Source organism: Gobio gobio (genome assembly GCF_949357685.1).
Source record: "Gobio gobio genome assembly, chromosome: 1".
Taxonomy (NCBI): Eukaryota; Metazoa; Chordata; class Actinopteri; order Cypriniformes; family Gobionidae; genus Gobio; species Gobio gobio.
Window position 1 is genome coordinate 70,223,130 of NC_137097.1, and position 14,791 is coordinate 70,237,920.

General features: G+C 40.1%; 2 protein-coding genes across 2 annotated transcripts in view; one reads left to right on the top strand and one right to left on the bottom strand.

Moving 5' to 3' along the window:
* The first annotated feature begins 1,696 nt into the window (after window positions 1-1,696).
* noxo1a (NADPH oxidase organizer 1a) lies at window positions 1,697-7,509 on the top strand. The gene is made up of 8 exons (XM_079820246.1): window positions 1,697-1,908; window positions 2,473-2,553; window positions 3,255-3,327; window positions 3,411-3,594; window positions 3,685-3,872; window positions 3,960-4,067; window positions 6,066-6,183; window positions 6,429-7,509. Exons 1-8 carry the CDS (start codon window positions 1,843-1,845, stop codon window positions 7,042-7,044), a joined length of 1,434 nt encoding a protein of 477 aa, XP_079676372.1. The 5' UTR covers window positions 1,697-1,842; the 3' UTR covers window positions 7,045-7,509.
* Window positions 7,510-11,249: 3,740 nt separating this feature from the next.
* The window catches only part of tbl3 (transducin beta like 3), a 41,252-nt gene continuing 37,710 nt past the window's right edge, over window positions 11,250-14,791 (bottom strand). Inside the window, exon 23 of the mRNA XM_079836680.1 lies at window positions 11,250-11,957. Coding sequence (XP_079692806.1) covers window positions 11,624-11,957 — 334 coding nt within the window. The 3' untranslated portion in view covers window positions 11,250-11,623. The remainder of the gene's footprint in view (window positions 11,958-14,791) is intronic.

Consider the following 14,791-nt stretch of genomic DNA (forward strand, 5'->3'; position numbering starts at 1 on the left):
ATTTTTTTCCCCAATAAGCCACAATAATTAACGAATAAATGGTATTTGGTTTATTATTGTTTTGCTCAAATATCCCTAAATGAGCAATAATAATGTTTCTAGCAAAAACCATGATTAATGAAGTTTATAATAAACAACATTAGCACAGTAAAATCATATCTGCATTAAATCTGATATGTCAGTGATGGGTTTTTCAGTGAGTCAGTCGGTGTTTTGTCAACGGGGTAAAGTGTGAAACAGGTTGTTGGGCACGTGTGAGAGAAACTCACTGCCTTCATTTCCTTAACACTTCTTATAACCCTAACAACAATCCTTTCTCTTTTAAAGCTTCTGTTTCCTGGACTGTCCAGGTTTTTCCTTGTACGTGCACATCATCAAACGGATTATGACTGTCAGCGTTATGACACACAGTGATGGACCGCTTTGATGTGGAGAAGGGTGTGAACTACCAAATAATCTCCCTGAGAAATATTACACAATAATAAGAAAACTGTTAAAAAGTGTTTACATGAGTGAGATTTATTATGTTCACCTGACAAAATATTTTAATAACATATAGCCTATGACAAAATATCAGTGACCATTTTATCTCTTCACACTGCCACAAAGTGCATTTCAAATATTATTAGTGAAGCAATTTAGATAGATAGATAGATAGATAGATAGATAGATAGATAGATAGATAGATAGATAGATAGATAGATAGATAGATAGATAGATAGATAGATAGATAGATAGATAAAAAGACAGACAGACAGATAAATAGATAAATATGCAGATGATAGACAGATGAGATAGATAGACAGATAGATAGGTATGCAGATGACAGACAGATGATATAGATAGATAGACAGACAGTCAGATATAAAGAAAGATAGATAGACAGACAGACAGACAGACAGTCAGATAGATAGATAGACAGACAGATAGACAGTCAGATAGATAGATAGATAGATAGATAGATAGATAGATAGATAGATAGATAGATAGATAGATAGATAGATAGATAGATAGATAGATAGATAGATAGATAGATATGCAGATGATAGACAGACAGTCAGATAGATAGATAGATAGATAGAAAGATAGATAGATAGATAGATAGATAGATAGATAGATAGATAGATAGATAGATAGATAGATAGATAGAAAGATAGATAGATATACAGACAGTCAGATAGATATGCAAATAGACAGATGATATAGATAGATAGACAGAGTCAGATAGATAGATAGACAGACAGTTAGATAGATAGATAGATAGATAGATAGATAGATAGATAGATAGATAGATAGATAGATAGATAGATAGATAGATAGATAGATAGATAGATAGATAGATAGATAGATAGATAGATAGATAGATAGATAGATAGATAGATAGATAGATAGATATGCAGATGATAGACAGACAGACAGTCAGATAGATAGAAAGATAGATAGATATAGACGGACGGACAGACAGATAGACAGATAGATAGATAGATAGATAGATAGATAGATAGATAGATAGATAGATAGATAGATAGATAGATAGATAGATAGATAGATAGATAGATAGATAGATAGATAGATAGATAGATAGATAGATAGATAGATAGATAGATAGATAGATAGATAGATAGATAGATAGATCGGACACACATGGCTATTCCAGGCTGTCTCCTATAAATATTGGTGACGTAATCGCGGAGTCTCCGGTCTGTGAGCGCGCAGCGGGAGTTTGTGTTCCGCCTCTGACTGAGCTGTGATAAAGAGAGCAGCCGATCATCATCATCAGTCAAACACCAGAGCAAGAGCTACAGACAGCACATCTACCACAGCAGCAGCAGCAGCAGCAGCATGGAGGAGCAGAGACATCCCGTCAGCATTCAGCTCGTCGGGCTTATGCAAAAACAAGTAGCGAAAGTAAGACGACGCATTTTACATTAAACTACATTCTCAATGCATTATTAAAAAGCTGCGCATTACCGTTGTTTAGAAAGAATTTCTTGATGATGTTTGCCAATGTTGCAATATATTGCAATTTTACTCGTTATTAAAATGTACCAGTGCGCATAACTAATTGATTTAATAATATAAGTAAATAAAATAGTAATAATAACAACAACATAATAATGTGGAATTACAAACGGCACCATGAAACATTTAAAGCTAGCTGTTCACACTGTAAAACATCTAAAAATATGCTTCATGTGCTAATAATAATAATACATTTTATGTATAATGTGCTAGTTAACTTTTTATTTTTTAAATTTAAATTTAAATTTTTTAAAAATATACATGATAACATGATGGAATATGTCATTTTTAAGTGTCACATCAGATAGAAATAGGGATAGACTATCTTGTGTATGGTAGGTTATTAACATTATTCGGTACTTGCCTAACTAAATACACAATAATATGAAGACTGTAATGTATAGTGTAATTTAACGTGTCTAATAATTACATTCTTCTCATTCTTCCCAGTTGTACATGACCACTGTTCTCTGGTCAGATCAAAATGAGATCACCGTGTACAGATCGCTTGAAGACTTCAAGGCGCTGCATGTGAGTCTCCATTTCATTTGAAAACTATTAATGTGGGCTATATATTGTATATAAAAAAAGATAGTGATTTTCACGGTTAAATACTGTAAAGTGCTACGGTTTAAAATGGTGGCTAAAAGAAAGTTTCCATACTATATACGGTGAATAACTAATAGATCTAACCTTACATTTAATGTAATTTTTACAGTAAAATACTGTTAAATGTACAGTTTTTGGAAGTGACAAACAAATCGTTGTGTAATTTACAGTGAAAAACCGTAAATTGACATTCCCATTTGATGTATTTTCGTTGAATTAACTGTTTCTTTTTCTAATCAGTTATGTACATTAGGGTTTTATGCTACATTTAACGTTGTTAAATTAATGTTTAATGCATTTTTAAAATGTCACGTGTGTTCCCATGATGGTGTTTAGTGTTTGTGTGGATCATACTTTGTACATTATATGAGTATTGTCTTAAAAGCTTTGATTTATCATGTGACTCTCATCTCCACTGTGATTGGTGGTTGTCAGTGTATATCAAAAGTACAGATATTAGTTAATGAAATACGGTTATTTACTGTAAATTGAACTTAAATCTGTAAAACCTAAAATGTTGCTACCGTATTTTTTTTTACGGTAAAGTTCTGGCAACCACCGTTTTTTTTTTACTGTAAATTTCACAGGGATTTATTTTTACATCTGCATGCTTATTTCTGTAGAGACAACTCAAGAAGAAATTCCCTCCCACAAACCTCATTAAAAGGTCAGGAAGGATCGTTCCCAAATTTAAAGGTAAATACTCAATTCAAGGTGCAATGCACATTCAAGTACAGCCCTCATTGTTCAGTAATAATAGAGGAAAAATGCGTTTGCAGCTGCGAGAGTGCGGAAAAACATGCAGAAGTGGAGTCCCAGTAAGTCGTTGCTCAGACTGAAGGCTCTGGACAAATACTGCAGTGAACTTCTGAAGAGCGATCCCCGCGTCTGCAAGAGCTCGGAGCTCATCCAGTTCCTGCTTCCAAAACCCCAGGACCTCAATTCGGACTTTTCAAAAGACTGGTAAGCTTGTACCGCGAAAACAAGCGAAGCAGAAAATAAATACATATTAGGGTTGTCAAAGATATGTTAAGATTCTGTTTCGTTCTGCAGCATCGTTATCATGCCATCAGAAAATTCTCTGGAGAGTAGTAAAGTTGGAATGAACAATGGCGTTACTCAACCCTTTGTTACGGAAACATACCGCTGCGTGGCTACTTATGAGACCAAGGACACCAAGAATCACCCCTTCAAGGTTGAAGTGGATGAGATTGTGGATGTGCTCATTAAAGACCAAAAAGGTGAGAACTCGTTCGGCATCTAGAAGCAATGGAGCCTCTTAAAAAAACTCTTCACTGACCTTGTTGTTTTTGACTTTGTCTTGTCAGGATGGTGGCTGGTGGAGAATGAAGCCAAACGTCTCGCCTGGTTTCCCGCTCCTTATCTGCAGAGAGCCGAGATGGCCGATGACGGTCCTGATGTGATGGACGACACAAGTAAGGAACCGGTTTAGTGGCTTCTAGTGTGCTCTGGCCACATTGACCTGGAAATAAAAACCGGTTTGCCCGCACTGTGAATGTTTCACATTCTTCTGTTAGCTCTGAATCAACCTCAAACCACAGTTTATGTAACCTAGTTATGCTTATATCGCCATGTCTCGCTGAAAATGAAAGAATTCTGGTCACTTGTTTGTTGCAAATCACTGGGAATGCTAGCCTGACAAGCCCGACCCACATCAAGATGTTGGGTCTGGGAACTCACCGTTGGCAGGGCTTAATCCGAGGGGTGGGATAAACGGTTGTCTTTCAAATTCCCTCTGCACGCTATAGGATAGTGCTACAACCAACCAGAGCAACAGAGAAGGTGAAGCAGAGCTAGTTGATAGATTAAACTTTCGCCCTATCCGGTCAGCAAAACTCAGAACACATCTTCCTTTCTTAAGAATGACTTCAGTGCCGTTCTTTGTTCCAGTCTTTCAACTCCAAGTCTTCCAGAGTCGCAGCCAAAGCCGATTCGAAAAACCTCTGTTCGCCAGCTTCTTTGTTTACGAGTAGCACGCAGAACTGCCGCAACTCTGCTGTCATTATGTTAAGCCCACCCACCGACTGTATACACGATGTGATTTGTCTGACCAGAGTTTGGGTTTTCCAGCTCGCAAGCCAACGGAGAGTTGCTAGACGACTCCGCTGCAAATTAGATTTGCTGCCGCTAGGGTGCATCTAGATTTCTAGGCTATGGGAATGCACCTTTAGATCAAAATTAACAGCTGAAAAAAGATCCCTTGTCCAATCCTGCTCCTGAAGGCCAACTTCCCTGCAGGGCTTTAGCTCCAATGTGCCGAAAAACACACTTACCTGGAAGTTTCTAAGGATCCTGAAAACCTTGATTAGCTTGGTCAGGTGTGTTTAGCCACGTTTTCTCCACGGGAACTTTGGGGTGGTACTCGAACTTCCAGGTAAAAAGGTCCCAGCTTGCGAGCTAGTCCTTTTTCAAAGTCCAGGAACTTTCAGGGGTGGGACTTTTGGGCGCTGGACATGCTGATTGGTTGAGTTCACGCTGCATTTTGATTGGTTGACTCCACGCAGCATCTTATTTCAACCACTATTTTTAAAAGTCTGTTGCGGTGCCTGCAGAGTTGTTTGCTTTATTAAGCTTATATGGGGAGGACTGGAAAGTTTCACGCAGTCCTACGTCACCGGACTAATTTGCCTAATCTTGGAAACGCAGACAGCAACAGGTCTGGGGAGGGTGGGGGTTCTTGGGATTTGTTCCAGGTAATTTTGGAAAACGCAGCTTTTGATTTAGCCTGACAAGCCAGACCCACATCAAGATGTTGGGTCTGGGAACTCACCATTGGCAGGGCTCAATCCGAGGGGCGGGATAAACGGTTGTCTTTCAAATTCCCTCTGCACGCAATAGGATAGCGCTACAACCAACCAGAGCAGCGGAGAAGATGAAGCGGAGCCATTTGATAAATTAAACTTTTGCTGTATCTGGTCGGCAAAACTCAGAGCACATCTTCCTTTCTTAAGAATGACTTCAGTGCCGTTCTTTGTTCTTTTCTCAAAGAAAAGCTTAACTCCAAGTCTTCCAGAGTCGTGGCTAAAGCTGATTCGAAAGGCAGATATTTGCCAGCTTCTTTGTTTACGAGTAGCATGCAGAACCTCCGCAACTCTGCCGTGACGTGCCGTCATTATGTTAAGCCCGCCCACCGACTCTATACACGATGTGATTGGCCTGACCAGAGTTTGGTTTTTCCAGCTACTAGGTCTACCGAGAGTTGCTAGACTACACTTGCGGCAAATTAGATTTGCTGCCGCTAGGGTGGGTCTAGATTTTTAGGCTACTTTTGATTAGGATTTGGAGCTAAACTCTGCAGGATAGTGGCCCTCCCGGGGCATGATTGGAAACCAAATGCCTTTGTATATTCATAATGGATTCTTTTGTTGACCAGGTTGTTCTTAAACAAATCTTATTATGTTTTCGTTCTTCAGGTGCTTACTATGTTGCTGCCAAAACGTACAAAGCCATAAACAGTGATGAAATCTCAGTCGAGATTGGGTCTGTGGTGGAGGTGTTACAGAAGTCTGACAATGGCTGGTGGATTGTAAGGTAAATCTCCATATCATTTAATCCTGAAAATGAACCGTTGTAATCAGCGGAGATGAACACCAGTTATATAACGGGAAGGAATGTTTTACCTGCATGTCTGTTGTGTATAAAGAACTTGGTGAAACTTGGCACTTGCTAGTTTTGGCAGTTTGTGCAGAAAATTCTTGTTCACTTCCACTGAATTAAATTAAACAAGCCAGTGTGCATTCCTCAACGATTGACAGCTGTTTTTCTCTATCACTCAGGTACAATCGAAAGGCGGGCTTTGTACCATCTATGTACCTGCATCCGTACAATAACCCACGGATTCGCATGATGCCCACTCAGAGGGAGATGACCAGCTCCACTCTTGACTTGGCACAGCTTCAACATGCTGGAGCTAAGTCCCTGCAGGCTTCCGGTCGTGAGCTCAGCAGATCCCAGGGCAACCTGCGTATACCTCCAGGAAGCACCCTGGACCCTAGAGATAAGCTGATGTCACGTTCAATGGGTAGACTGCCGGATGCCCGTACGACGTGGCAGACTCCACCATCAATCCGAGTGCAATTTGCAGAGACCGGTCAGCAAAGCAGTGAGGACAGCGAAGAGTTCAGCGACGAAAGCAGCTTCTCTGGCAGCGATTCGCTAAATCAAAAGGAAGCAGAACAGCAATTCCGCAGGAGTCGCACTCCTACGACTGACTCTTCTGGCAGCCTGAGCCCTATAAGTCCCACAGAAGGCAGGATGATCAGCAGCCGATCAGACTCCTGTCTCAACAAGATGCCGTCCACCTCCCCTAAGGTGCCACCCAGACCCCGAGCTCAGGAGATACTCAACCGCTGCACCACCGTTACACGCAAAAACCTGCAAAGAACCAGTTAGGTCACCTCACTGCGATGTCCAGCACTTTACATGTTTGAGGAGAGGAGGTCCAGACAAGAGTTACTGTTCATGATCGAAATACTTGCTAATGTGATTATTTGATGGACTAATTACAGAGCTTCAGGAGAGATTATTGTGCACACAAACAGGTTACACTTTATTCTACTAGAACTGAGTTTAGTTCGTATACTTGGAACAGAATATTATGTTACAAATGATAGATGCCTCTCTTTGGATCAGACACAGAAAATGTATTACAATCTTCTATAGGATATTTATCCAAGATTTCTTAGATTTTCCTCTTTGAAGAAAAATCTTTTCCATAGTGGAAAATTTAACTTGTGACTTATATGCATTGCATATCCTGACATACATTATACTTGAACACTGTTCTTTTCTTGTTGCATGTTTCCTTATGTTGATTGCCTGTAAATATAAAATAAAATATTTGTGCTAAAGACTGGCATTTTTGGAGTTTTATTTTCTGCATGGGGTCATGGGTTTCCAATTCTGCTCTTGGAGGACAGCCTTCCTGCAGAGTTTGACTCAAATAACCCTAATTAAATATACCTGAACTGGTTAACCAGGGTGCTCAGGATTACTCGAACATAACAGGCATATTTGTTGGAGCAACTGAAGTCTGCTGGGAGGTCAGGAGCAGACATGGCTATTCCTGTTTTAAGTTACTTAGTGATAATATACTTGCAATTATTATGGTTTTAAACCAGGGGTGTCTAGTACTGGTGTAACCGGTCCTACTCGACCCATCTTGAGCAAGATTTGAACTGTGGTCTCCGGCGTCGGACACGCTAACGAGGACACTAAAGACCGCAGCCTCTAGCACACCTCTTGAGGCTAGGGCAGTGGGCTGAACTCGCACAGCTCTTCTTACTGGCCTACTTCCATTACACTCACCCCCTAAACCTTGCGCCCATCCGGGTCACAACACCATCTTAACCCCTCAGGTCCTACTCGCTTCAAGTGGGACTTGAGGCGTGGGAGCAAAGGTGGACAAAGTACACAACTCCATTACTTGAGTAAAAGTAAAAGTACTATTGGTTAAATATTACTCCATTACAAGTGAAAGTTGTAAAGATAGATTTTTACTTTAGTAAAAGTACAGAAATACTTGCTTTTAAAAGTACTTAAGTATCAAAAGTAAAAGTAAACGCATTATTTTTTATTGTTGCATTGTTGAATGAATGCACGCTGTTCCGTCATGGTGGTTTAAGCCAGTCCTGCTCCATCTGACATGCTAGCATACCCTGAACTCATTTAAATACTTGTTTAAAAGTTACAAAGCTCTTCTCAAAGTCAAATTGACAGGATTATGTAAAAAACATTTCTGAAAGGACTTCAGTTAACATTATTAGCCCAACTACGTTTTGCATGCTAAATAACATCATTGTTGAATGTTACCTATGCGTTAGCACTGTATCCACAAGGCTATGGCAACTTGGCGGGTAAATCTAAAAAAATAATTTGGCCAACCATATTTCATACCAGTGTTAATTTTGACAGCAAATTTTGATTTAGTTTTAGTCATAGTCTTTTGACTATAACATTTTAGGCATCTGAATTGTTTTAGTTTTAGTCTAGTTTTAATTGACTATAATAAGATTTTAGTAGATTCAATAGACTAAAATTCAGTACTTGTGGTCTGGCGTCTGAGAGGCAGCTTTCTGTGTGCATTTTCGTGTCGTCGCACTTTTTCAGACTTATCCACGTCTGCTCTTCTGAATTTTAACTTTTAAGTATGACCATGGTTGCACGCACTGCGTCTGGGAAATGCCGCCTTCTGTTTTGCCATCAATTGATTAGTGTTCAAAAAATACTTGGAAATTATTGAACTTCATGTGATCCTACAAGAGTGATTACTGACAGGCTTTCTGCAAAACCCGCCCCCCAAAAAAACCGAATCACGTTTTAAAGAAGAAAACAAATCATCCACTATTTTTCGAAACGGCTACGACTTTCTACTTCGAGGGACTTGATAGAAATGTAGTGGAGTAAAAAGTACGATATTTGTCTTTCAAATGTTGTGAAGTAAAAGTCATAAGTTTCCAGAAAAAATACTACTCAAGGAAAGTACAGATACTCAAAAAGTGTACTTAAGTACAGTACTCAAGTAAATGTACTAAGTTACTGTCCACCTCGGCGCACACTTACTGGCCTACTTCCATTACACTCACACCCCCCAAACCTTGCGCCCATCCGGGACACATCACCAACTTAACCCCTCAGGTCCTACTCGCTTCAAGTGGGTCTTGAACCCGGGTCTCTGGCGTGGGAGGTGGGCGCGCTAACAAGGACGCTAAAGACCGCAGCACGCCTCTTGAGGCCAGGGGAGTGAGGTTTACTCTCACAGCTCTTACTGGCCTACGTTACACTCACCCCCCTCAACCTCACTCCCATTCAGGTCACAACACCAACAAAACCCCTCAGGTCCTACTCGCCCCGCTCCAAGCAGAACTCGAGGGAGGCAGGCACGCTAACAAGACCGCAGCCGCTAGCGTCAGTCTTGAGATCAGGGGATGTTTACCTGCAGAGCTCTCACTAGCTGGCCTGACAATTTGACATGATCCAGGATTGTTAGATACTTCGAAGCTCATCCTGGAGTTGCTGTAATAGCAACAGGTATGTAAGCTCAAACCTGCTCAGGGTGGGCGCAGGCTTGTTTCATGTAATGCAGTGCAGAAGATGCAGATAACTTTAAAAAAGTTGTCTGCTGATGTTCTTGATCCTTAAGAAACTTCTTCACAGGTCAAATAAAACGAATTACTGATTACAATATTGAAATAAAAAGTAAAGCCTGTGCAAATACTGGAAATCGTGAAATAATTAGAAATCGTGTAACAAACAGTACATTTAATTTATCTTATTATAACTTCAATGTCGGTTTGGTCGATTGGCTGTTTCCTAATAAAGGTCCAGAAACTCTTCAAGTTGTTTGTCGGGTGTGATATTCTTTTTTAATATGTCATTGCGTTGCCGTCAGCCAATCACTGCATTGCTGATCATGGTTTCGACTTTCAAGTATCGATGCATCCGCCCTTTCCACTGAACACAAGAACGTGCCGTAATCTCAGACACCTTAATCCAGACATTTTAATCAAATCTGCTAATTCGTTTGAAGAACCAAATTAGCAAAGATCAGCTATCCCGATTAGAAAATCTAGCATCTGTCATATCATCTCAGATGTATTAAGTGAGGTACGAAGAACGGACCCCCTGTTCTTGGAGAGCCACTAAACTGCAGAGTTTATTGAAACACACCTGAACCAGATTATCAAGGTCTTCAGGATTGCTAGAAACTTCCAGGCAATTGGTGACTTTAAACTAAGGATCTGGCCTCAGTTTTTCTGCATGCATATTTAAATAACCAAAGTAAATAACCAAGACATTTAAAAAAACTTGATTAGATGCCAATCAGGCAGTCAAAAGCTGTACACAGTGTTCCAGTCTAGCACAATGAGAAACTACATTTTTTTTGTTTTTGCGTAACCAGGTGTGACTGCAACAAGTTGTTTGTTGGTTTCTAGGCGCGTTTCAAAGCCAAATGTCATTGGTCAACTCAGACATGGTTGGGGTTAAAGGGATACTTCACCCAAAAAGGAAAATTACCCTATGCTTTACTTTCCCTCAAGTCATCCTAGGTGTATATGACAGACACACACAATTGGAGTTATTTTAATAAATGTCCTGGCTCTTCCAAGGTTTATAATGGCAGTGAATGGCTGTTTCTGTTTTGAAGTCCATAAAAATGCTCCACACAGCTCCCGGGGGTTAATAAAGGCCTTCTGAAGTGTTTGTGAGAGAAAAATATCCATATTTAAAACTTTACAAACAAATCGATTTAGCCTACCAGACAAAGACTAGCCCTCTCCCCCCTTTAAATACAAAATTAGCCAATAACATTAGCCTTTATATACAGTGTTTCTTGTGTAGGGAAACCATTGCACTGCAAACAAGCAGAGACGGTCTGTGCGCCGCATTTCATTCACTACAGAGGCGGGTGGAGTTATGAGGCTTGACTGACAGTTTGAGGAGCCAATGGAGTTACGAGGTTTAGTCACAACCTCTTTTAAATGCGTTTCATTGGTTAAATATTTGTAAAAACCCACATACACACGTAAAGGATGACCAATAGCATTTTTTTTTAAAAAGAGAGAGAAACGAAAGATAAAACAAAAATGACAAAATATAGAGATAAGTTTTCCGCCAGACAGCGACGACATAGCATATGTTTTTATTATTTTTGGGGGGATTTGATCATTTTTCTACTAGAGCAGAGTGGTTGGAAAACACTGCTCTAAGCCATAACACAATTTCCAACACACAGGGTAATAAAATGTATTCTTTTCCTAGAGATATAAACACTATTTATTTGAAGGATGACAAAACAACTTAAGAAAAAAAAGAGCATTTTGCTTTTGGTGTGGTCATACAAACAGGAAACTGGTTTATCAGCAACGATGTGTGGATGAATCATAAAATTCAGAAAGATCAGAAGAGATCCATCAATTCAATATACAGTCCTGAATAAAAATGACTCGTGATTGACAGCTGCAGCAGCCAATCACCTCACAGCTGCCGTTTTGCAGAGGACAGAACCTGTAGATTTGGTGGGTATTTCCATGACTTCCTCCTCGTCTTCACTCTCCTCACTGGACACATGATCTGCGGCTCTATTCACCCCGGCGCGTTTCTTTCCGTTCGCATGAGCAGTTTTAGATGTGCTGACGCCTTCATCGTCTAGAAGCTCCACTCGGTTTTCTGAATCCTCCAGATCTTCCTCTTCATCTTCCTGTTGCTGCTGAGATGCGTGAGTGTCTGTAATCTCCATTGGCTTCTTGTCTATGATGAATATGGACTGAGGACTGGTGTCCATCTCGTCATCCTCCAAGTTCGCACTAGGAAAAAAAAAAAGGAGACCAACTGTAAAACGTGATATATTAAATAAACTTGGAACCACAACTACACAATGTTTTTTGAAAGCTGTATGATTTTCTATGGTGGACATTCCTGCAGTCAAGCATGCCTATTGCACACTCCCTTCAAAACTTGCGACATCTGTGGCATTGTGCTGTGTGATAAAACTGCACATTTTAGGCCCTGTCCACACGAACACGGGTATTTTCAAAACCGCAGCTCTTTGTACGTAGTTTGGCTGTTTGTCCGCACGCAAACGCAGTATCCGGTTACCGAAACCGGACTTTTTTTGAAAACTCCGGCCAGGGTGAAGTTTTTTGTGGCGTTGTTGTGTGGATGGTGAAACGGGAGATTTCGGCTCGTGAAGTTCTCTCCTTTGTTTAACGTCAGATTATGCATCGTTATCTCGTTGTGTTTACATGAGTCGAGTCTATGGCTGACGTAGCTTTTAATAACTCTAACAGCGCTTATCACATGTACATAGATACATGCGCAGTTATCTCACTGTATTGCAGAACAGAGGTGCCAGAATGCAATAATACAAAATAGTAAGGCAAGTGTGTGACGCTATTACGGTCCACTTGGGCCCTGCCCCTGTGTTTATACAGTTACCTGTCACTGAGTCCAAAGTAAAGGAACTTGTAGAAGGGTTTCACTGAGCCCATGGCATCCCTCAGTGCTTCGGTGATGTGGACGGGACCCATGTGGAAATCAGGCAGCCAATCATAGCGTGTTTTTGCGTTTTCATGTGGACAGAGATTTTTTTTAAAACCGTGCTTGTGTGGACGCGATTGTTTTTTAAAGCTACACTGTGTGATATTTTCCCCCATCTAGTGGTGAAAAGGTATATGACCATCCAGTGAACTTTAGTTTCTGTTCCTCTCAATTCCGATTTCGTTTCAACTCCTACGGTGGCCGATTTAGTCCAAGATTAACATGGCTTCCAGTTCGACCTCGTCCACATTCGACACGGTGCCTGTGGGATATTCTGTGCCCAGTGGGATGGTTGGAACTCAACTGGCCTAATTATTCGGCTAGAAAGAACTGCAGCTAATCCAGAGTGAACTTTGATGATAGTAATGTTTATTCAGTCATCCAATTGCAAGGCATAAACAGGTTTGCGTGGATATGTACATAAATGTGGTTTCTGTGAGAGAACAAATAAGGATGGTAAATATACATACACAGTTAAGAACTGTATAACTATACTTATACATTTGTATAATGTAACCGTAAACCAGAGCTTATTGTACCATATTTAGGCGCTAAATGCAGCTGCATTAAAAGGAGCGGAGCTGCCGCTGCTAACAAGCGGTGTCCGGTTACAAAAGTGTGTGCGGCGCTTTAACGTTAGCACTGCAGTGCGCTCTGTATAACAATTGTTAATATGCCGATCAGACCTGATACATATTTCCATCAACATACATTACAAGCAAATATTTTCTATAAACGAATAAACATTGTTGATAACAAAATAACTGAATGATTATTCAAATAGGTGAGCATCACGCTATTGTATGTTGACACAAAAATACTTCTGAGGTGACATCAACTGATTTACGCGATGACACACTCTGAAACACATCTACAATGACAATAACTATTATTACTTACGGAGTTATTAACGCACAGAAATACCACACAAGGAAAAACAGACTTTTGAGGAATAAACAAGCCAGGAAAACTCCTTATAACTCTGTTACTGACGCTGCTGAGATGAAAACTCTCTGCACATGCACCAGACAAGTCTGAACAAGTTGACGCGCACATGCGCAAGGCAGAGAATTTTGTACAGTGCCATCGAGTATTAAAACCGGTTAAAACGCGAAAAGCGAAGTTTGAATTTACGGGTATGTCCCTCTTTGGCTAATGTACTTTCAAGATGGAGGGGCTACATGGCGACCACCGTTAGATCCCATTACCCGTATGTATTTTCAATGGCATATTATAAACTTACGAGAATACTTTATTACTTGAAAGAAGTAAATATACATTAATGAGCACATATATTTTTGAAAGAACTAAGTGTTTTTAGCTAAGAATAGACTAAAAAAGTTACACAGTGTAGCTTTAAAACGGAGGAGGAAAAACTCTGGATATAAAAAAAAAATACCTGTGTACTTGTGGACTAGGCCTTTTATTGTGGCCAGCCTAAGGCACATCTGTGCAATAATCACGCTGTCTAATCACAGGGTTGCCAACTCTCACGCATTTGGCGTGATACTCACTCTTTCAGGCTCAGTCTCACGCTCTCACGCTGCCCAACTTAATCTCACGCCAAATTGCCAAACCTGCAAAGTCTGCAATTTTTTTAAGTTTTAATGCGAAATTCAAACAATAAGTAGCGTTTTGGCGCTTAAATGGCATAACAGAGTTGCGACGCTCTCTCATCTCCCGGTGGCGGCGCGCGGTCACGAGCTTCACGGAGCTCTCAATACTTCTAGTGCTGTGTCAATACATTTGATACACAACAGCTCCACTTTACAGGGGTTTGCAGCAAGATTTGGTAAACAGTTACAGGATCGTTTTATAATGGAGAGTGATGGAGATGCAACAATGTTAACATTCATGTAACAATAAAAAGTATTTAGCCCTCAGGTATTCCTTACTAATTGGTCACACTCATACTCATTGATGGTCAAATGTGACCATACACCTTAACTATTTTTCAATTGAATAAATGTTCTATATTTTAGTTCAATAATATTTATGGAATATTTTGAGATATTTTGGTACTTAATACTATTTGTGCAATTATTATGGTCCATTAATGTCCACTTAAAATATTCTAATATTTGTATTATTTATATTACAA

Bases quoted from the DNA above. Each gene is read 5' to 3' on its own strand.
- noxo1a (XM_079820246.1), top strand. From the start codon at position 1,843: ATGGAGGAGCAGAGACATCCCGTCAGCATTCAGCTCGTCGGGCTTATG. The intron at 2,554-3,254 runs GTGAGTCTCCAT...TTATTTCTGTAG, and splicing joins AAGACTTCAAGGCGCTGCAT to AGACAACTCAAGAAGAAATT. The intron at 3,595-3,684 runs GTAAGCTTGTAC...TTCGTTCTGCAG, and splicing joins TCGGACTTTTCAAAAGACTG to CATCGTTATCATGCCATCAG.